Source organism: Hippopotamus amphibius, chromosome 1 (genome assembly GCF_030028045.1).
Source record: "Hippopotamus amphibius kiboko isolate mHipAmp2 chromosome 1, mHipAmp2.hap2, whole genome shotgun sequence".
NCBI lineage: Eukaryota > Metazoa > Chordata > Mammalia > Artiodactyla > Hippopotamidae > Hippopotamus > Hippopotamus amphibius.
Genome location: NC_080186.1, coordinates 194575824 through 194600968, shown reverse-complemented (window position 1 = coordinate 194600968; position 25145 = coordinate 194575824). Strand labels below are relative to the sequence as shown.

Genomic DNA, 25145 nt, shown 5'->3' with positions numbered 1-25145 from the left:
CTAAAGTTACTAATCAGTTGAATTTGAGTTAGTCGGAAAGGAGATTATTTGGCTGTGCTCAACAATCGAATCATATGAGCCCTTTACAAGCAGAAGTTTTCTCTGGCTGGCAGAAGCAATAAGAGAAATTTAAAATAAAAGGATTCTGTGAACCTTTGCTGGCTTTGAAGCAATATGGGGAGCTTCTAGGAGCTGAGAGCAACACCCACCAACAATCGACAATTGCCAAGGAAATGCGGATCTCGGTTCAACAATTTCAAGAAACGTATTTCACAACAGTTTAATAAGCTTGGCAAAAAAATTCTTCTCTAGAATGAGAATGCAGACAGCTGACACCATGAATTTAAGACTTTAAGCAGAGAGCCCAGAGCTGTGCCAGGCTCCTGAACTATGGAGAGGGTAAGATAATATACCTGTGCTTTTTCATGTCGCTAACTTTGCATAATATGCTATGCAGCAATTATCTTTCGTTAACACAAACATCTTACAAAAAGTTGGCCAAGGAATAATTCACCTCATTCAAAGGTAAATAATAACCAAAAAGGAAAAGCAAATGCATAGCAGAACAATTACCATATTGTCATCCTTTAAAGTGATGAGAACAATGGCTTCTTAAAACCAAAAGCTGAAAACAGGGATTTAATAAACTCATAAATGTGGTGAGACAAGGGATTAAAAAAAGAGAGAAAAATGGGCTGAAAGAACTCTGCAAAACATGAAATAAAAATGAAAACTACCACAGAAATAAAAGTCACACTGCAATGGGCAAAAGAGAGACTAGACACTGTAAAAATTACAAGGACAGAAAAAAGGCTTGCGAAATACAAACAAAATTAAATGAACAAAAACTAAGACTTAAAGGATTAGAGAGAGAATTATAGAAATGATATCCAAAGAAAATAAAACATATGCATAATCGATCAAAATAGAAAAAATATACATATTCAAACGTCAAAGTTAGGAAACTTTCTTGAAATAAATGAAGACTGATCTATAATTTAAAAAGGCACAGAACATTCCTGGAAATTTTGATGCAGAACTTTCAACAAGACATTCTCTTGTAAAGTTACTGGATTTTAAAGATGAAGAAAGACTTCTTTTAAAAGTCCCGAAAAAAGTCACTTTGGCAGAAGGAAATTAAAAAAAAACAAAAACACTTAGCTGACATCAGACTTCTTTAAAGCAACATTAATCCCATAAAGGTAGTAAAGGAATGACAGAAAGATCAGTGAAAGATAATGTAACTCAGAAATTTTATGCTCAGCCAAACTGTTATCCAGATATAAAGGCAAAAGACAAATATTTAACACATTTAAAATCTCACGGAATTAACCCTTCCTTCAAAACAAACAACTTTATTAGAAGGTACATTTCAGCCTACCACAAAATACTTCATTCAGAGAGGCATCATGGGGACCTAAAGAAGACTATTCATCTTAAGTAATATTAAATACTTTATTAAACTGCATGTTATAATACAGCTTTACAAGATAGCTAGATTTACCTATTATGTGAATTCTGTAGTATTATTAGTTGAGGAAACCACCTGAGCCTCAAATTTCAACTTCTAATGTGAAATCAAAAAATTTTTGACAAAATATTTACAACTAAAGGCATGTGATTTGACAATACACCACGAGAGAGCTTCTATGTTGTTTATGAACATAGAGGAGTGCTGCCAATAAAATTAAGGCTTAGAATTTTACTTAAGGAACAAACCAGTGTCTAGTCCTGCCCAGTAGCATGTGCAGGAACTAAATGCAAAAAGGCAAAATGGCAAAAGAAAATTCACGTACCGGAATATTTAGAGGTTAAATATCAAGCTCAGTGCAACGGTCACCCTCACACAGAGGTCCAGAGCCTGCTCCCCCGCAGGCATTTACCTTCAACCCCTATAAGTTTAAAGGGACCACCTTTTCCTCTGGCCCAGCCTGCTGCCAGGGGTAGGGAAGCATGTTGCAGTCTGAGATGGGATTCCACTCCCCCAGGCACACTTTTTTGACAGTATTTCCAGGAGGTGCCCGTGTCTCTGAGCAGCACAGTTTTCTGGGGAACCCAGTCTGCCTAATTACCTGCATCAGGTACTCTGAGGTGGCTAACGTTAATAAAAAGCAACCTCTCTTTCCCTCTTCCCAGGGAGTGACTGTAATTTTCTTCTGGCTCCACTTCCCATCTCCTAGCCACTGCCCTGAAGAAGGAGAAAGAGCTGCTGCTTGTGTTTAAACTTGACCATCCCCAAGTCTACACAGCACCTTCTGGCCTGGAGATGGTAGCTCATCCCTACCTCCCTCTCCTACCACCTCTGTTCACTTCTCTTGTTACCAATCCTTCAAAAATCTTTCTCACAAAAATTTAAAGAGAAGAAGAAATCATCTTTGAGTTTCTGTGACTGTGATGAGGCCCTCTAAGCACAGGGCTCAGGGCAGGACTCTTCTTACCCAGGCCTAAGGGCAGGCAGCTGGTGGCAGATTTGAGAAAGAGGGGGAAAGTGAGGAGCAGCACTCTGAAGTCCAGGCTTCCCTTGCCTGAAACAACTGATGTAGGAACAGGAGATAAGCCAGGTGGCAGCAGGGAACCTGGGCTGCTTTGGTTCATAAAAATAGAGAGAGTGGGTGGGAAGAGGCAGCACAAGGAATCTCACAGACAATTTACGACTCTATATTTGTGGGACCTGAAAAGCTGAGAGAGCCTCTGCCTGTGCAACTAACCCACCTGGGATGCTGACCTGATCACTCACCTCCCATGGGAACCTAACTCAACCAATAAAGTGATTTTCAAAAGAAAACTATCACAGCATCCACACAAAGATATTGTAAGAAAAAAGAGCAACATACTTTCATTAAAATTAAGATTAGGACACTGACCACAAAAATATTTTCATGGAGCAGATGAAAAATGTGAACACATCATAATGACAAAGTGGAAATGAAATAACTTAGAAAAAAAGCAATGAAAGAAAGAGGAAATGAAACTTGCACTGATAGAACTTGGAGGAAAAAATAAAAGGGAAAAACTAAAATTGCACAGAAAGGAAGATAAAATTGAAAGGGGTACAAGGGTGAACAGATTGACAAAACACAGTAATGGGCACGTAATATAGAAATTAGAAAAGTGAGGAAAATGAATGACAAAGAAAAAGAGTGGAGGAAATGCTGTGGATATAAGGTGGCCAAAGAAGATCCTACACACACACAATTGAAGTTATCTGAGAAAAAAAATTAACATCATGGAATAAAATACTCGAATACGTAGTTGAAGAAAATGTCCCTAAAATGTTAAAATATGCATGTAAATCTATATACTTCAATCTGCATAACTGGGTGCCAAGGAAAGATGACATCAACAGTCATCACCAAGACACAGCTTCAACTGGACTCTGAAGAGACTCCAAACTGCATAGACATATGGACTCTTGAGAATATTCTTGGTAGAAAATATGAGTAGTATATTGTATATCCAGTGTCACGAGCACTTCTAAATGATTTCAGAATACACAGGTGAAAAAAAGGCCATTGAGAACTTAAATAAGAATGGATAAGAAATTCCCAAAAAAGGCAATGATCAAATTATGAACATAAAAAAGAGAAACAGTGAAGTTATAAATATGAATAACACCTTGTGCCAAATAACACTAACTACAATGAAATCTATCCTATTTTACTCACATTGTATTATTCCAGAGGAAAAAACCTATAAGCTTTCACATACATTGCCTAGCCTAATCTTTACAACTTTCTGCAATCATTTTACAAATGAAGAAACTGAAGCCCAAAATCACATGCTATGTATGCATAGTCAGATTTTGCAACATAGCGTAAAAATCTGATTCCTATTCTTCTGATCCTCTAATATATTCTCCATCATCTCTTGAGCTATAATTTAATGAGCTGAACCATCATCTAAAGAGGTACAAAGCAAGATTTCCCCAAGTATAATTTATAGAATCCTAGGCTTCTGAGAATTTCCATGAATGAAAGGGTGCTATGGTCAAATTAGTTTGGGAAACACTCTATTATAGCACTTCTCCTCTTAGATTAATAAGTATGCATTTATATGTAACATGATAAAATTTTATACATTATCTATTGTATACTCAAGTTGCTTTTTTTCTCCATTAATGTCTAACATCTCACAGAACTAGTGTTCTATTAAACACTTTGAAAAATACTGATGTGAAGTATGACAAAGGCGTCAAGTAAAACAAAACAACTCTAGTTAATTAAAAATTTTAAATGTAACCCTTGTATAGACAGATGTAAATCTTAAAGGGTCAGTGTTATCAATGATCGCTTAATGATTTGTAGAGCCAAGATTCAGGATTGTGCTTCCCACCTTTTCTATTACCACCCATCTCCTCTGTAATGACATATACATCATAGATGTAGAAACTGTGAGAATGACCCCAAATCTCAATTTTGAAATTTCAGTATTTTATGCTCTAGAGTTATATTTCTAATGACAAATTTCTACCTCAAAATCTAAAACCAAATTCACAATCTTCATTACAAAACCAATCTTTCTACCTGATTTTCCAGTATCTGTTCATAACATCCATTTTCTAGTCATCAAATTTTAAAACATAAAAAGCACTCAGTAATGTATGCCTTGTCTATAATAACTATATCATATGCTTTTCCTACTGATACCATACCCATTGTTCAAGTCTAGCTAAAATTCCACTTCCTATTAAAAGTTCTCACCTGATATGAGCAAAGGAAACTCTTTCCTCATTTACCAGTATCTTTCTTCATTCAGTGACTACAAGCCTGTATGACTCACTGGGTTCTTGATCACCAAGCCTTACTTTTATCTTATCCTCATTATGTCAACAGCAATAATAATAGTAGTAATACTTACTGGGTGCTTATCTTATGCAAGGTCCTTCACTGGCATACATTATCTTATCTAATCCCCAGAAAAATCCTATGAAAGAGATACTATTATTTTCTTCATTCACAGATGAGTAAAATCAGGATTAGATTAACTTCAAAATCTTTAAGATTTAAGAGCCTATGTATTTAAGAGATTCATCTCATAGTGAATAGCAACATAAAGTAAAATTAATCAGTTACTTAAATAATTGGGTATGTGAATTCAAAACATTTCTATAAGAGCTTCTGACTATCAAGATAGACAAAAACTTCTGATATAACATCTAACAGTCTCTCTCCTTATGGTCTCTAAAATACAAACTCCTGAACTAACAGGGCATTAAGCCATTAAAAGATACGAAAACCAGAATCCAATGTCATGAATATAATAGGAATGACCACAAATGCATAAGATTTTTTTAACATTAGAAAATTCTACGTACAATATGTATCAAGAAACTTGAAACGGTCTTAAAATAAGAATATTGACTATAAATGATGTAAAATTTGAATGAAGCTATGATTCTAGAATAAACTGAAATGGGAATCAAAAGTATACCTCTAAAATCAACCTATTCAAACTGGTTTTTCTGGAGAATTTATATCAAAGCTCCATCAAAAACAACCAATCCTTGTGTGTTACTGAAATTGTTCCAAAACAGAGGAGAAAATTAAAAGTTTCCCAATGTTATGAAGTATTAGCACAATTTCACTTCAAAACAGCAGTCATTTGTAAGGAGGAACTTAAATCAAAATATTTGTTAAAAGACTCAAGTTAGAATATATGTATGGATATTTTTATGTATTAGTTAAGGCTGCAGTAGGACAAAGACAAAAGAGATAGCTGAAGCAAATTTAATATTTTTGTATGGATGTGGATTGTTTTATGGGTGGATTTTTTACAAAGACAGAGTTAAGGAAACAAACAGTGGGTGCTACTAGGCGGTTACCAAAACCCTGCAGCAATGTGGCCTTAGGTAGAGGCACACAGCACCTTCCATGCCAGGTCTGTGGGGAGCACACCAGGGAAATAAGCACGAGAACCTCCTTCTTTGCCACATGCCAACTCCCACTGGCTGAACCCAGCTACAAGCCAGAAGGCAAAAGTGCATGGCAATGTAGTCCTTGAGGCTTATTCTAAGACAACTGACAAGCTTGATAATTCTCCAGTCTGTAATCACTTCTTTTTCTATCTCGTCGCGTTTCCTTTACCTCCTGCCTGTCTCTCAGTGGGTGAGGGATTTTACAAAGTCTTTACAAGTCTTCAGCTGTTGTGTCTGGATTGGGTTGCCATAGTTTTCCTTTTAACAAGTGTTATCTATTGGGTGTGGGGATGTTAAAGAGACACCAGAGTAAATTCCCTCAGTCCAAAATACACTCTTCCTTGCCACTGATTAGAAACAACCCAATTTCCCCTTCATTACGAGGATCCATCGCTTCTGTCAGTTCAGTGACCATCTTCTCTTCCTATTGATTATTTACTATGAAGACCAAGGCAGGAAACAAAAATCCAATCCACCGCCACGCTGTAGTTCACTACCCTATGTATGCTGGCTATGCAGGACCCAGGAACACCGTGTCCTTATTTAACACATAGACCATATTCTGTAGAGAAGGGAATCTTATTCTGCAACTTATAACACAACAGACACTATCTACCGAGTCAGCAGCTTCTGGGTGTTGGGGCACATAGTAAGACACACAAGTGAATTTCATGAGCAGAAGTTCATTACCATAATTCTGCTGCAAATGAATGTCTTCATCAGAAGGGATGCTGTGTAGGTTATAATAATGAATAAGGCATTTTGTAAGTCAAACAACATTGAGTGTTGGTGGAAGCACTACAGGCAGTGAAAATAAATTCATATCTAGAATATGTATTTGTCTTAGGAGGACAAATCACAACCAGGATAGATATATTTTGGTTGCCCTGGGGTAGACTGGGTGCCCTAGGGAATGTTACCAAATCATCACTCTCAGGACTGGCCCCTGCAGTTGGTAAACTGGACAGTTAATCTACAATACAGGTAGTTAGACCAGCCATGATGAGGGAAAGGGCATTTTTTGAAATCCAAGTTTAGCTTCCTTTTATGCTATATGGCCATTTTTTGCATGGGACAATTCCACAAGCATCACAGTGACTGGGGAAAAACACTAATTGATACTCACTGCACAGACCATCTTTTCTTCCTGATTGAGAGCCTCTTCTACCAAGGATGCCCTCAAGTGAGTATTAACAAGTGGCAAAAACAGCTTTATATTCTAGGCCCATGGCCAGAAGCATACTACCACATCTCTTGGCTGGAACTCCTTGTATCTTGTAATCAACTTTCATTTTTGTTTTTTTCCAAGCTTCTGACTGGCCAGCTTATCTATTAGTGCTGTGCATGAATCAATATAAATCTGTACCTCAGGTCTTCTCTTCCATCAAAGGAGAATTTCCACTGACCGCTACCTTTTAGGGACATGCCTGACTGGGATTTTTCTTCAAAATGTTTACCTTTGATGGGTGCCAGCAAAAACCCTCTGTAAACCAGACTACACCTCTTCCTCCTCTGTTAGCCACCCACAAGGAATTCTGTGAGATTTTTATAATGAGGCCACCTAGGTTTTGGTAATAAGACCATGGTAACTTCTGCCTATAATAACCTTTCTCCACTGGAAAGGAGGGAAGCAAAAGTCAATAAAAACAAGTAGGTTAGTAGTATCAGATACCTGCCTACATAGTTACTTGTGCCTTCCACATCTACTTGCATCTACTATTTCATTTAACAATGCAATGTCTAATTTTCACAGCTAATTTTATTTGTTACAGTAGATAACACACTTCATGATGGGGAGTTCAGGTCATGTGGTGTTCATAATCCTATTTACCAGCATCGAGGAGCAAACTGATAGTTGCTTTTCAAAAGGAGAATAGCATAGGCAGCAAACCTTGGTCTTACCACAAAAACCCAGGGGTCCTCCCTGTGATTTCCCTTATGGAGATTTGCCAGAGGTTTACTACATCTTCCCAGACTGCTGTAAACATTGTCATAAATACTGTCCATACCTGCTGTAAGAACTTTATCTTGTTCCAGAACTCAGAACTCAGAACTCAGAAAGCCTTTAAGCAACAAAGGTCAAGTAAAACAGACAGTGGAGTAGATAAAATCAAGGCTATGGCCCCAGTCCCGGTTAATGCCATTGAATGGATTAAGGTGGCCCCAAGCAAATACTTTTAATTGCAATATGGCTCAGGAAAAAGTACCTGAGGGTATGACTCTGATAAGTCTGATAAGCTTAATTAAGCCCAGAGACAGAAGGTTAAGGAAGACAAGACATAACGCAAAACTGTGAGTGTGGTTATTGGCACACATACCTGAATCAATTAGTTTTTGAAACATCTGCACTATCAAATGAACCATTAGCCTCTTCTAAGAGAGATTATGACAAAATGAGTGTTAAAATGACCCTTAGTTTCCAAATTTCTATATGCAAGAAACAGGCTGACACAACTTATAAGCATCTAAGGAATATATTCTCCATTTGCAGTCTTTAAATACAGCCAAGGATAATTATAAAAAAAGACCAAAAGCGAACAATGAACTATGACGCCCCTCCCAAGAAGCAGAAGGAGGTATACTCAAGGAACTAGCATGACAGCTTCCCAGTGGGATTTCAGGATTTCTCTGAACCAGTGACTTCTGTGTATTTTCCCCTTTACAACCGATAATGATTATTGTGACAAATACATTAGCTATACATTTCCGTTCTTAAAAGAAGTAGAGAATGTTAATTGGAAACATAAAGAGAGTCAAATCAACTCAAAATGTATCACAGATTTAAATTAAAATGGAAAACTATACACTTTTTGAAGAAAAGATTAGAAAATCTTTGGGATCTAGGACTAGGGAAAGAATTCTTAGACTTGACAACAAAAGGGAAAAAGTGATAAATTGAACCTCACCCAAATTAAAATCTTTTGCTATGTGAAAAACCCTGTTAGAAGGTTGAAAAGGGCAAGCTACAGACAAGATGAAAATATCTGCAAAGTACCTATCTGACAAAGATCTAGTACTTAGAATACATAAGTAACTTTCAAAACTCAACAGTAAAAAATAAAAATCTAGTTAGAACATGGGCAAAAAACATAAAAAGATATTACATGAAGGACAAACAGATGGCAAATGTGCACAGGCAAAGATGCTCAACGTCATATGCCATTAGGGAAACGCAGATTAAAAACATAATAAGATTTCACTACAACCTAGCAAAATGGCTAAAATAAAAAATACTGACAGCACCAAATGCTAGCAAGGGAGCAGATAAACTGGATCATTCATACATTGTTGATGGGAATATAAAATGGCACATCACTCTGAAATACAGTAGTTTCTCAAAAAACTAAGCACAGAACTATCATATGACTCATTTAGTTCAAGGCATCCACCTAAGAGAACTGAAAAGTATGTTCACACAAAAACCTGTACACAAATTTTCATAACTTTATTTGTAATAGCCAAAAAAACTGGGGTCAACCCAAATGTCCTTTAGCAGGTGAATGGTGGAAGAAACTATGGTAAATCCACACCATGGAATACTTACTAATTAGCAATAAAAAAGAATGAACAATTAATAAACTCAACCCTGATGAGTCTTCACAGAATTATTCTGAATGAGAAAAGCCAGCTCCAAACTGTTAAATACTGTATAGCTACCAAAGGATAGTAAAATCTTTAAAAATAAAAATGTTATCATGAGGTGATTTATAATGTAAAACTTTTAAAATGTAAATATTTAACTCTAGGAGAATGGTTAAAATATAAAATGAAATGCTATGCAAGAATAAGAATGTTCACATGTTGTAAACTATGAGAAATATTATACTAACTCTATAAGAAATAGGCACAATAAAAACATTAAGAAAATCCCAAAGTTGTTCTCCTTGAGAAAAGAATAATGAATTGATTTTTTTTCTCTTTCTACTCCTTAGTATTATCCAGATTGTCTGCAATGACCAATAGAACTTTTCTAATCAGAAATATAAAATGTATTAAAAATCACAACAAAGAAGGGTTGATTAAATAGATTATCTATAAAATGAAATAATATAAAAGCAAATATTCTGCAGCTTTGTCTTTTTTTTAATATTTACAATACCCAATATATATTCTAAGTTAAAAAAAAAGTAGATATCCGTAAGTTCAAAATCTTGTTTCCTTAAAATGTGCATTTGAGTGTATCTGTGAAAATGTGATGTAAAGGTGTATGAATATGTATAAAGGTTAGTAAGAGGGTGAGAATGTGTGTGCATGAGTGTGTGCTAACAACTATGTGATATAAAAGTAATTATGCATAACTACTTGTGAATACGTGTATGAATGTGTGTATACATTATAAAGGCTGAACAATATTGACAGTGTGTTATCTAGGCTGTGTTATGAAAAATTTCTATAATCTTACTTTATATTCCATATATTCTATTTTTTTCCCTTTATTCCATTTTTGTTCACATTTTTCTATCTTCTGATTGGCCTGCAAAGGGACATATCATGTTTAAAATTGGGAAAAAAGTTAAAGATATTTAGAAAGAGGCAACTTGGCTATGAAAAGACAATTATTTTAATGTTATATCAGGTGGCTCCAATTAATCTGAGCTACATCAAATAAATTTATTTTCTTATCTCATAAAATGTAAACAATCCTTGAAACATAGCTAATTAAAACCTTTTCTAATATATTACTTTGAAAGTGTTTAGCCAAACTTTTGGGATATGTCAGTATCAAGTGGCACCTATAAAAAAATAGGTACCATATTGAAAAACTACGAGCAAATATTAGTTGTTCATATTATCTTGTAACTACCATTAACAGTAAGTAAACAAACCAAGAAAGGCAGTTTTTTTACATTAATACAGCTGTTACTTCATTATCATGAACATCACCTTTATTCATTGCTACTGCCTGATGAGCACTTACCTACACCAGGCACCACCTTATTACTATTTGTGTATAATTCCCTACGAAGTAGCAGTTACTATCACCATCATAATTTACAGTTGAAGAAACTTGTCCAGGGTCACACAGCTCTACCATACAGTGCTCGAGCAAAAATGTAAACTGTTTTGTCTGACCTTAATATCCCTGCTATACTGCTGCATACTTTCACTCAATGTAATGTGCTAACAGCATTAATATAAAAGAGAAAAAATACATGAACACATATTAGTTATTTGTGCATTTTTAAGAACAGTGACTAAGAAAACATAATTTCCTCATTTCTTTCTTACCATAAACCACATTTTTACCAATCTTTCTGAGGAAGCTACAAAAAGCATTGCTTAATCATTACCTCCCATACATTCTATCCGGTTAGACACAACTGTGCCTATGGCCCACTTGAATGTCCTATCAGAGCATTTCCTTTCATTTCATACATTAAGACAAATAACAGTAATCACTACTAACAGTCTATCAAAAAATAATTCTGACTTTTTATCACCACTTTAGAAGTGTAGTAGATACACAGTGAAATCAATATTTTACCAAGTAATTAAGATGAAAACCAAAAATAGAATATCAATGCATTTTGCTTCTATTTCTGAATATGCTTCTCATTTTAGCTTCCTTTCTTATTTTGCAAATTTTTCAGATCCCAAATCTTACCCATAAAGATCATTCATGGCAAATAATTTTTGCCTCTGATAACTTACAATTCTTCCCAAGTCAGTGAGCAAAAGAAGAGAAAATTAATCTTTATGGAAAATGTGAACCAAGAATCCCAGATCACCTTTATCTTCCATTACCTACTCACAAGTCATCAGACTCCTAATATGCCTCCACTGATGGGATCCAGTCGTTCATTTATATATTTGACAACTCAACAAACATTTCTCAGGCACCTACTATCCATCACACGCTGTTCTAGGTGCTGTCCATAATGAAGTTTCTAAATTCAACAAGTGCTTCAAAATCACATACTTTAGACATAAGACAGCATAGGGCAGATTTTCCCAGGGCCTGTTCACTGAAACACTAATCTGAAGGACAAAATATAAAGTGAGTAGTGGAAGCAGGGTAAAAGGGACAAGCATATCAATGGAGTTCCTTGGTCAATAAGTTCAGAACTATACGTTTCAGGATTTCCTAGGTGGTGCAGTGGCTAAGAATCTGCCTGCCAATGCAGGGGACATAGGTTCGATCCCTGCTCCAGAAAGGTTCCACATTCTGCGAAGCAACTGAGCCAGGGCCCCACAACTATTGAGCCTGTACTCTAGAGCCCATGAGCTACAACTACTGAGTCTGTGTGCCACAACTACTGAAGCCCACATTCCTAGAGCCTGTGCTCCACAACAAGAGAAGCCACCACAGAGGAGCCTGCGCACCACAATGAAGATTAACCCGACCCCTCACCGCAACTAGAGAAAGCCTGTGTGCAGCATCAAAGACCCAACGCAGCCAATAAATAAATTTAAAAAAAAAAGAAAAGAACTATACGTTTCATATTCCCTAACTATAGAGTCAGATAATGCATTCACTTTTACAGTGATGCAATAGAGACGCCTCTTTAACTTTCATCTTTTCCTAAACTCACTGAACTACTGAGCCCATGTTTAACATACTCTTAATACCTTCAGAAACTCTGCTTGGCAGATCATATTCTGAGCAATGTTGGGACATTACTTTCTCTTGTTCAAGGCCATGCATTTTAAAATTTGTACATGTCTGCAAACTGTAACTGTGGGCAGAACTGAGTTTGTGCTAACATCTCATTGACATTCCTACTTATTTTTCTCCGTGAGTTTCCTCTATTTCAAAAGTTAGGTCATTTGAATTTCAACAAAACTGGCTACAATAAGGTATGTAGTATTTCATGATGGTTGTGAAACTCCTATTTCAAAGGAAAATATAAAGCAATAATCCTGACATGAAAAAAAATCTTTCTCTATGCCCACAGTTGACTTCATAAAGTAAGTAAACACTTACCTAGACACGTATTTCCCAAAATGGACTGCTAAAATAACCTGGCTAATTTTTAAAAACATAAATTCCTGAGTCCTACTCCAGGCTTACTGAATGAGGATTAGGATCTCCACAGGGTGTTAAATAAGGGTAGCAACATCCAGGGTAATTCATACTATCTAGGAAGTCTGGGGAAGAGTAAAGTGCCTCTGATATTAAAAATTGTGATAATTTCATCTGGAGTACTGAATATTCCTAAAAGTTAGCTCTAGCTCTTTTACTGTGTATATTAAATTTGAAGATCTTTTTGAATAATTCATTTTATTGCACTATTATATCTTTTAACCTAAGAAACTACCTCTCCTCTTTGTTCATTTCATTACAGTAAAATGTAAATCTAAGAAAAATAAAAATGATTTTCATAATCTTCCTTATGAAAGAAGGAAGAAGGAAGAATACTCAGAGGCCAAGCAAAATTAAAGCGTCCTATATTGAATTGGTGGTTAAAAAACTCTAAGATTCTTGGCCCTACGTCTTACATCTTCTCCAATCTAGGCAAGCATTTCATATTTAAAAAAACAAACAAAAAAAGCTTAAGAATACAAGATGAAGACAAAACAGTAACTAAAAATTAACTCCAACTTTGAGTCTCATTCTAATCATTTTCTAGTTCAACATTTTTAAGTAGTCAGCCTGTGTAACCTAAGTCCTTTGATGCAGAATTCTCCCTGAAATACCATTTCTAAAATATTAGGTATTTAGTGATGAAGCAAATGGGAAGTGTTCAGAGCTGTATTTTTTTGAGAGAAAGAGATGGAAAACAGAAACAAGAAAATAATACAACTTAGGAAAACTTATCCAACTATTGGTCAATAAAGAAAAAAGAGCTTTAGTGGATTTAGTAATTATTCTTCTCTGCAATTCCTATTTACTAATGACCCCTGTTGCAAAGTCTCAGAGAAGAAAAGATTATTTTGTTTACCAATATTAAATTAACACTCATCCAAAGGAAATATAAAAGTGCTTGGATGAAAACAAAATGTTATGTGGTAAAGATTTATTTATTTACTCATTTTTTAAATATTTAAAAGTTATATTAAAATGTGTTATGTTAATGTTCTGTTAAAATATATCAAAAGTGAATGGCAAATAAAATTTACTTGAAAATGTTTTATGACATTATTCTATTTTCAGGTTAACATATACCAAAATTAGCCCTCATAAGCATATATTTCCCTTAAATTTAATTTTTCCTTTTTCATGTGTTTGTCCGATAACAACAAGCAAAACTTCTCTTTGATAAATGTTATCTCCAAAGTTAGATAATCACCTCTAATCCTTATGTCTCCATTAAGAAAATACTTTCCCAAACCTACTTAAATTTATTTTTTATAGAACAATAGAAAATTTAAGCTGTTTCCAAACACATTTTTCTACCTTTTTGCTAACTCTTAACCTCCTTTGTGTTATTCTCACACCTGTGGAAATTATACATGCTTATCATGTTTCATATTTTATTTTTTCTACTTACCAACTATATTACATTACTTTAATCTCCTCTTACAGAGATTATTTCCTCCGAACTGAGCCCTGAGTTTGGTTTCCCTCAAGTTCAAAACAACAACACCAACAGAAAAAGCACACAAGGGAATATGTTAATTCTCTCAATGTCAGTTTCAAATTAAATTAAATTAAATGTATGATTTCAATTAATAACATGATTTCTTAATGTTATGCTCTTTAGGTTATTTATGCACTATTACCCAAGAAGATTATACATTTCCTTGCTTCTAGTTTATTTATAAAAAGCTTTCAACTGATTTGTTTTCCTTTTCTCACTTAAATCTCCAATTTTCATCTATATTCTCCTTAGAGTTTAACAAATAACTCAGATTTTTGGTTACAGGATCCCATATTTGCAAAAGTGGATTAATTCACTTGAGCAGACAAGTTATTATGCTTTAAAGATAGTACAGACCATTAAAACTGGCTATGAGTTACAGATGGCCAAAAAGCACATGAAAGGATGCTCAATATCACTAATTATTAGAGAAATGCAAATCAAAACTACAATGAGGTATCACCTCATACCAGTCAGAATGGCCATCATCAAAAAATCTACAAACGATAAATAATGGAGAGGGTGTAGAGAAAAGGGAACCCTTCTACACTGTTGGTGGGAATGTAAATTGATACAGCCACTATGGAGAAGAGGATAGAGGTTCCTTAAAAAACTAATAATAGAGCTACTGTGTGGTCCAGCAATCCCACTCCTGGGCATATCTGGAGAAAACAATAATTAGAAAAGATACATGCACCCCAATCCTCAGAGCAGCTCTATTTACAATAACCAGGTCATGGAAGCAACCTAAATGTCCACTGACAGAGGAATGGATAAAGAAGGTGTAGTACCTATATACAATGGAATATTACTCAGCCATAAAAAAGAACAAAATAGTGCCATCTGCAGCAACATGGATGGACCTGGATATTATACTGCGTGAAGTAAGTCAGAGAAGGACAAATATCATATATCACTTACATGTGGAATCTAAAAAAAAGGTACAAATGAACTTATTAACAAAACAGAAACAGAGTCACAGATGTAGAAAACAAACTTACGGTTACCAAGGGGAAAGAGGGGAGGAATAAATTGGGAGATTGGGAATCACATATACACATTACTATATATAAAACAAATAACTAATAAAGACCTACTGTATAGCACAAGGAACACTACATAATACTCTGTAATGACCTATATGGGAAGAGAATCTTAAAAAGAGTGGATATATGTATATATATAACTGATTCACTTTGCTGTACAGCAAAAACTAACACAACATTGTAAATCAACTACACTCCAATAAAAATTAAAAGTTAAAAATTAAATAAAATAAAACCGGCTATGTGAAATTAGGAAAGAAATGGTTTAAATTCATAAAAATGTTGAAATTATTTGATATATTTAATTCACCTAGTGCGAGTAATAAATAAAAAATTTTTTTTAAAAATTAAGCAAAGCATAAAAGCTAGTGTTAAGTTTAGCTGTTACTGACCACCTATGAAATCATTATAAAGTCATTTCACCTGTTATCCTAAGGTTCTACATTGTAAAAGAAGGGATTTACAATTTCTAACATTCCTTCTGTTTGCAAATGTCCAGCTTCCTTTACATATGTAATGTAACTTCAGTCCTGAGTTTTGTATCTGTTATATTGTAAAGACCTGCACTTATATACAAACACACAACAATGACATTTTTATTAAGGAAAACTTTCAGGAAGAAAAGAATGTAAAAATTTCAAAATAGCAACCAGGCATTTTCCTATGCTGACTGTGGGAGAGTAACTGGTATATCCCTTCCTAAAAGTCATTGTGACATTATCTATCAAAAATCAGAATAAGGAAGCCCTTCAAACGAGTATTTTCATTTCTAGGAATGAAGATTAAAGAATGACTTGCATATTTACACAAACATACATGTCCAAAGATCATACACTGCAACACTGGATATATAGTATGCAGTTCATGCTTAAGTCCAAATCTGAATTTTTGATTTCTAGTCTCAATTCTGTTCTACCCAATCTTCTACATTACAGTAAATGGCTCCAGTTGGTCAACCCAAATATGAAGGAGTCATTATTCATTCCTTCTTCACAATCAATTCACTAGAAAGACCCCTCTCTTTTTCCTTTAAAATATGTTGAAAATCAATCACCCCTCTAGATCTCTACTGCTACCAGCCCCATCCCAACCCCCTTTATTGCTAACCTGAGCTACAGTAAAAACCTCCTGGGTGATTTCCTCCCAGCTACTCTTGTCCCCCAGGACAGAAGCCAAATGATCATTTAAAAACATAAATAAGATCATGTACTTTCCTGTGTAAAACTCTCTCATGAATTCCCATTGCACTTAAAGGAAAATCCAAATGCCTCACGCTGGGGTCTACCTGCCTCTCAAGTTCATCTCACGCCACGGTCTTCCTCACTTTGATCACGCTGGCCAAAACTGACAATTCCTAAAACCAACCATGCTGTTTCCTACTCCAAAGCCCATGATCATTTTTTCTCCTGCCTGGAAATCATCTTCCAGGGCTGCATCCTCACTGTCCAGTTTTTAATCACAATAGCCTTTCCTTACCCACATATTTTCCCTTTTGTACACTATCACTTTATACTATTTGTTCCCTTATACACTCACCTCAGTCTTCAATTATCTTGTTTGTTTGTTTACTTTATATTTCCTCCCACTAGTATATAAAATTCAGAGGGCATGAAACTGTTTCGCTGCTACTATTTCAGCATAGGGTATAGTTCATATCAATAAATATTCATCATATGAATGGCAGAATAACATAAGGGCAGCCTGAGTCTTTCCTTTTATTTGCCACAGATAAACTATTATTTAAATTATCAGTCAATTTGCAGTAAAAATTTTACAGATCAGCCAATTCCTCTATCTAATCTACTTCAACTAAAATAATGAAAAATATCAATGAGTTTGGTGAAAACTTGCACAATATACAATAATGTACTAAAAATTTATAAATCTGGCTTCAGCAACCTTCTTGGCTTCATCTCTGGCCACAAACACACCTTATTTTGTGGTCATTTTCCTTTGGGAAATATAAATTATTCAGACTGGCTGCAACTCAACAACTGTATGGCAAGAGAGGAAGCTAAGAAGACAGCTGAGGACAGATCAGGCTTTTGCAATGGAGTAGGAATTTATGTTTTAGTTTAGAGAGTCAAAGATATTTTTTAACAAAGTCTGTGTACTTAAAGAACAAGTAGGGCATCTGATCAACTAGAAAAATAAGGGATTAGATTCAGTACACAGATCGCCGCCTAAATGCTATAGACACAATAATATTTTTGCTATCATAGAATGTTTCATATTTCTTGTGTGACAGACTAAAATTCAGCTTTTCCCTTACCATTAAGGTTTCAAAGGTATTATACTAAAGCCTACATGCCTTGTTCCTAAAACTAACCCCAGAGAAAGTATATGAAGCTGGCCTGATAAAATCTTGTGGAATCTTAGATAATACACTAGAATCTAGTAACTGTTCTTTCTACTGATAACACATTCAGCTTATCCAATTCATTCCAAACTGTACCACATTTTTAAAACATCCTCTCTTGGTCCATATGCTTGCATATTCTATTTTTATTTCCAAAATGAAGTCTGCTTTCTTAATAAGTGCACCCCTAAAACCATGCTGCATGATATATATACTTTGTTATTGAAAACATTTTCCTATTTGTTGTCATTCTATAATTGGAAAATAGATTTTTGGAAATGTTAACACTTTAATATGAATTTTTAATATTAATACAAATATAATAATCTTAACTTTTTAAAAATAATGCCTATTGCACAGCAGGCCCCAGTTCTCTTCTCTTCTTACTGTAAGCCTTTTCTTCACCTACCTAACCTCTCAAAGCTTCCCATTTTGTAGCGCTCTGATTTTATTTCAATATTTACTATTAAAAGTCTCAGGAAGGACAAAAAAAGTTAAGGTCTATTTCATTAGCATATTTCTCGGGCTCTACCATAATTGTTTTTCCATTAAAAAGGATTCTTTGGGGGGAAGAAAAGGGAAGAAGTATAAATAATCAAACTTCCTTTCTAAGCCTTTAAATAATGTACTGACCAAAGGAATACTTTAGGTAACTCATAAATTCTGTATCTCTAAACTAGAGTCAAAAGTGAAGCTAGTTTCAGTTCTCAGGAAAAGCCCCACTCCTACAAGTTTTACCTCTCTTTCTCAAATCAGGAGTCATCATGCCCAGGGTGAAGAGCTGTAAGCACAGCAAACAAAACCATAAAGGGAAAAACTAGATCTTAGAAACCCCAGTGAAGTCACACCACCTGCAAAGCAAAACAAGTCACGTCTTTTTTTGAGGAAGATTGTGCATAATATGAGGAATGAGTAATAGAGAATTAAAAATTAGAGAACCACTGAAGCGATGAATAATGCACAATATGTCTATAATCTTCTCCTACACACAATTCACATCATAACAAAGCAGTGAGCAGTGGAAGAGACTTAAGCCCTTGTCCTATTTACCCATAGGAGTGAGTTGCAACATAGAGTTGCAATATAACCTAGCTTCAAACTACTTCTTAAAACAAGCAAGACACAACAGACACTTACCTTCAAAAAGGGACCCAAACTGGTATTTTCCACTAAAAAATTTTGGCAATGAATATACAAGTGCTCCCAATCCTATCATAAAGGATGCAAATGCAAGCCATCTTGGTTTGTGTCCTCTTTCACCAAAGAATGATACAAATAAAGACAACAAACAGAATGCAATATCATAGCTTGATGATATCAAACCCGTCAGGGAACTCTTCAATTCATAGCGCTTCTCAATAGTGGAAATGCTAATATTTACTAGGCCATTTACCACAATACCTAAAAGAGAGAAGAGGAAACTTAAGTGCTTTATTACAACTTTACCATATAGATTATGATTATTAACATGACATACTAAAATCTGAATGTTTCTTTTGATATTTTTAAATGTACCAATTTTAAAAACCTCAAAGTTTCAAAGCTAAGCAAGCCAAACATATCTCCCTTACAAATCAGTTCCCTTTTAAATTATACACTTGTGAATTTTCAGATGTTAAATAAAATTGATGCTTATCACATACTTAATTATAACTAACTTCATTTTTCTTTAAATGACAAAAAGACTGGTAAAGTCTCATGAAGCTGGTTTGCTAGAGCGTTTTCAGGTGTAGCATAGTCCCATGGACCTCACTTGGAAGAGTACAAAATGAACAAGTGATTGAGAGGTCAAATGCTAAAACTGCTCAAATTACTCAATCTTTAACATATTTATTTATAACATGAGATCCTTGACTTAGTCTTAAGAAAGGTGAAATTGAGTTCTCAAACCTGTATTTTCTTCTAGCACTCTTTAAAGTTATTGTTTAAAACTTCCTGGGGCAAAAATAAACATAAACTAAAAGTCTTATTTCAGGAGCCTCAGGAGCCCCAGAAGTCCCCAGAGCCAACTCGGTCTTCAGCAACTCCTCCTACCTCTAAAGCACAGGCAAAGTGACAGAAAACAAAACAAAACAAAAAAAAACCCTTATACTTCATCTGTTCATTGTAACTATGATGAAGGGATATAAGATAAGGAAAAGCTAAAAATCCAATTTTGACTGACTTAAAAATGTCCTGTTGGATATAGATTAAATATACTGAAGTTTAAACATTACTATAAAGTGAAAATAAAAAGCATCTGATCAAGTTACAAAGTTTTAAACTGGTTAATTCTTTTACTTAAGAGGCTTCCATGAATTGTTTCCAGTCATTAATTAATAGAAAGAGTACATCCAAGCCATGATCTCTATAATGTCTTCAAGATTTTGTTTTATGAAGACTGTAACTGAAAATGTATTTCAAGAAAATTTATACAAGTTTTAAAAGTCCTAACATGAGTTTTACTTTTATGCCAGTTTAATAAATCTATAAGCCTATTTGTAATTCTTGATGTTTTAAGATAAAATTTCTGAAGTACCTAGGAATGACACATTTATAAGGAGATTAGGCTGTCTGAGAATTTGAAAATTTCCCATCTAAAATCAACTTCCCAACACCCTTGTCAAACTGATTAAATGTCAGTCATTAGAACTCATTGTTTTTATGGTGAAAAAATTTCTGAGAAAGTAAAGCTTCATACTCTTGTGGAGATATAGCACTTTAAGCCTACGATCCCAATGTGACTTCTACGCTACACAAATTTCAAGAACTTTGCTTTAAAAAAAATTTCATGAAACACTGCATACTATGTCTATTGTAAATGCATGAGGCTACGAGGTACATTAGGAAATTAAGTGCGAAGAGAAATCCTGTTTATCTTCGAGAAGAGTTGGGTTAAGTAAACTCACTTGACAAGTTTTGGGTCTTTTCTCACCAATTAATCACCTATTACTATATCGTGGAAACGGTCTTCCCAAGGATCATGTCTGAGAAACACAATAATGTTTTCAGTTATTCAGACTTAAACTGAAATAAGAATTTACTGGGTCACTTTCATCTCAGATTATGCTTCTGAAATTGGAGATTTCTAGGTAGAGTAGCTCCTGGATAAACCTGATACATTTCTCTAAGAATTTCAGTTATGTTTGGTAATAATTTTAAACAATATTTTATATTAAATATAAAATGATGTATTCTGGAATAATAATGAAATTTCAGAACATGTTTTAAGATAACACACAAGCAATTTTTTTACTTGTGTCCAATTTCTCTTAACTTTGCATTCCTTTGACACTAAGATGCTTCACAAACCCTGATTTTGGACAACTAAGATCAAGATGTTGAGAGAAGGCCAACTTTGGTGGGGACAAGAAAGGTAGAAAAGGAAGTAACTCTTAGCATAAAACTGTAGCTAGTAGAAGAGCCGCAGTTGATTCACAATCATCTACTCAGCACCTAACCTGTGCAAGAGTCACTGAGTTGCTTTAAGACAGTGGAGCAGGAATAAGAACAGGAAGGATATATTTAGATTTAGTCTTCTGTTGATCTTTAAAAAGAGCAATTTCAACCCCTCTCCCAAATTTTGGTCGGATGACATTTCTTTCAATCACTCCTTGATTGCCTCTTTACAAAATATTTTTAAACTATGACTCCAGTGACCAAAAAATATCTATACATACCATCAAATTCTAGCTAACCATCAGCATGTCCTTGAAGGTACTCCACTTTAATGTCCCCCTCCTTAATTTGTCGCCTTAGTGTAACTTCTCATTTCTTTCATTCTCTGCATGCTTCTTTCCTGAGAGCCACTGACCCTCTGCCCTACTACTCACTCCTCCAAATCAAGCTTAAATCGCAAACTCCTGAGGGTGTAAACCTGGACTTTATCAGTAACTCCCAAGAGAATCTAAAAGAGATCCTTGAACAAACAGATATGGTGTTCGAAATGCCTTATCAATTAATAACGCCTGAAGCCTTTGCGGATTTACTCACTGGCCTCCACTTGTGCATCCAATACACTCAAACTATACTCACAAAACATGAATGCTTAGATCTAACCGATACTTTTATTTCCAACAAGTTTCTCCTTTGAGAACCAGCCTACCCTCCACTGCAAATTTATTAACTCTTCTCTTCCGGAAACAATGTAAAAGAAAAAAAAAAAAAAACCTTTAATAAGGGATTGCAGCGACATGTATGTTTGTGTAATGTACAGTGCGTAAGTCCCCCCATGAAGAGGTTCCGAAGGAAGGCTCCACTCATCATCTTTGTAGGAACTGAATCTGCCAGACTGAGGTAAAACGCTAAAGAGAAAAAACTTGTGTGGCAAGTTTTCAATGTTTCCATGAAAGAGAGGCTAAAATGTAGAAGCCTGAACCTGGCTGGCTGACGTCGTTGCGAGCGCTCGCAAGTCCCAAGCCTGCGGCCGCCTGGCTGGATGCGCCGAGCACCCGCGCTCGCGGCGCACCTGCCCTCTCTCCGCCGCCAGCCGGCCGCGCCCCTGCTCGCCCCCCGCCCGCCCCTCGCCCTCTCGAGCCGGCGCTGGACCTCACCTTGCGTCAGGGCCAAGAGGCAGTAGTGAAACAGAAAGCCCTGGGGCGTGTTGCACCGCTGGAGACACTGGGGTTGGAAGTTCCCCCACCCGCAGGGCCCCTCCTCAAACTCGGACTGTGACTCCGGCCCGGACCGTGCCTGGGAGCCAGCAGTTCCTGAAGACAGAGGTGGCTCCGGGGACTTCTGGGGCTCCCGAGGTTCCTGCGGCTGCGAACCCTCTCTCAGGGTACGGGTGGACAAGACAGAGACCTCGACGGAAGACGGCGATGGACACACACGGCGCGGGCTCTCTGGACTGGAGGCGACGAAAGCCGGGTTCTCGATACCTCTGCAGCCCTTCATGATCAGGCTGGGTTCTCCCAACTCTCGTGCGTCGGAGCCGCAATAAACCAGGTCCCGCTCTGGCTCCTCCTCCGGGCCAGTGGCAGCGCCCCCTTGCGGGAAGCACTCCCGCCAGCCGGGCGTCCTTCTAAAGGGGCTCTCGCCGCCGCCGCCGCCGCCGCCGCCGCCGCCGCAGGGACCCTCCCCCGCGAGCTCGCGGCCGCCCGCTGCGCAGAGCGCGGGCGTGTGGCCCCGCGGCTGTGGAGCTGGCGCCCGCCGCGCCTCACCTGTCGCCGCTGGGGCCAATCCGACTGAGCGGCGCGGGCGTGCGGCCCCGCCGCCGCCACGTGAGGCGGAGAGGGCCCTCGGCCCACCGCGCTCCTCACCAGAGCCCCGGGGGCTGAGAACCAAATAGAGCTCGTGGGAGTCGGGTGGCCCTAAAGCGCCCCGCTGGGTGCTGCCGGGAAGGCTGTAAACACAGTTGCATCAGGAGATCGTTCAAGAAGACATCCAGCGGCTGTCTTCCCTTGCTGCTTACCAAACCAGGCTGTCTGGACGCCAAAAATCCAGCAGCCACAGGTACAGTACTTTGGATTCCATGAGCTACGCGCTAAGACTTTCACCAGTAACCCTCCCTCCCTAGAAACGGAAATCCGCACCGCCTTTTCCACAGCAATTAGCATCACAACAGAACCACCTTTTTTAGCTTTCACTTCCCCCAAACTGAAGGAGTAGGAATTAAGAAATTTTAAAGCCATATGTATAATATTCTTTCTGCTGTACATTGCATACCTTAGCATGAACAATACTGATAGTAGTGTAAATAATTTCCACCTGTGGAATAAATAAGAAAAACACTTGGAAGAACTGAACACCATTATGCTAATTGTAGCTACAATTCATTCATTCATCCTTTCATTCATTCATCGAAACATATTTATTTCCTGGGTGCCAAACAGTATTCTAAGCTCTGGGGAGTACAAAAGTGCACAAAAACTGACAAACGCCTTATGGTGCTTCCGTTCTAATGGGAGACAGACAATAAGTAACAAATACGCAGTACAGCTCTACAAATGCTATGGAGAAAAGTAAAGCAAGGACAGGCTGGAAAGTGTGTGTGTTGAGGGAAGGGGGAGAATTCGATGTAGTTTTAAATAGGGTGGTTGGGGGAGGCCTCACTGAGAAGGTGGCATTTGAGCAAAGACTTGAAAAAAGTAAGGGAGGGAGCCTGGTATGTTGGGGAAGTAGAGTGACTGGGGTGGAATGAGAAGGTTGGAGAGCAGTAGGAGTTGAAAGCAGGTAAAGGGGTGCAAGTGGGGCGGGGGAGAAGTGATTAGGGCCAGACCCTGTAGGCCATTATAAAGACTTTGGCTTTTATTGTGATTAAAATAGGGAGGTTTGGAGCTGAGGAGTGACATGATCATAATATGATTAGATTTTAAAAGAACCCAGTCTCTCTCCCCTGTTGAAGTTATACTAATACATCCCAAAGTAATAGATTTTAAACAAATACGTTTTTAAAACTATATATCACGATCTTGGAATGTTTATCTTTCCTTAAATGAAGTGTTTATTCCAAGAAAGAACATGATAAAAACCACAAATATTTTCTTTTCGCTATGTAATCAGGGCTACATGCACAAAGGCATTATGCTTCATAAGACTGCAGATTGTTAAGGAACCTACTTCCTCAAATCTAATTATTAGTTATAAAACTTCTCAAACAATATGCCTGAACTACCTTTAGCAAAGTTAATAGAGATCTCAGATATTACTGGATATTGATACCAAGCAGGGCCCTGTGGGACTCCTGGGCACAAAGCCTTTCTGTGTCCCCTATTTCTTTGATTATAGGAAACAGCCTTCATTCAACCTCCATGACCTTCCCTGAGTTCCAATGGGCAGATTCAAGCAAGTTGTTAATTAGTGACGGGAGGGGATGCGTGAGACCAGGGAGAAACAGTCCAGAGCAGCCTTGGGGCAAGGTCCTGTTTCCCCATCAACAATACACACAACATCTTTGAGCTATTTTGCAGATGTCGAAACCCCCTCCAGGTGGGAGAAGTTAAGGATTAATGATGGCATACTGCCTACAAGCATGTAGACCCCTGACCAGTTGGACTTGAAGGTTGATGATGCTGACCCCTGCTTACCTCACCACCAACCCATCAGAAGAATGCAGGACTGTTACTGCCTTGATCCTTATCACACACCCCGACCACAAGCCCCGACTATAAGACCTCTCCCTGTTCCCCAGGGAGGGGGGCACCGTTCTTGAGGCACTAGCCTGCTGTGTTCCCCCTTTGCCTGGCAAAGTAATAAAGCTGTCCTTTTCTACTTCACCCAATCCTCTGTCTCAGATTTGATTCGGCACCAACGTACAGAGACGCTGAACTTTCGGCAACAATATTATACTGCTATATGATATCATTTTCAGTATATTAGTACTA

The 25145-nt window shown here is 37.0% G+C and overlaps 1 protein-coding gene across 1 annotated transcript in view; it reads right to left on the bottom strand.

Moving 5' to 3' along the window:
• Window positions 1–22716, bottom strand: part of SLCO4C1 (solute carrier organic anion transporter family member 4C1) — a 58712-nt gene extending 35996 nt beyond the window's left edge. The window contains exons 1-2 of the mRNA XM_057695494.1: window positions 22374–22716; window positions 18979–19242 (exon numbers count right to left, since the gene is read on the bottom strand). Of these exons, the coding sequence (XP_057551477.1) occupies window positions 18979–19242; window positions 22374–22716 (607 nt within the window). The remainder of the gene's footprint in view (window positions 1–18978; window positions 19243–22373) is intronic.
• Between the last annotated feature and the right edge of the window lie 2429 nt (window positions 22717–25145).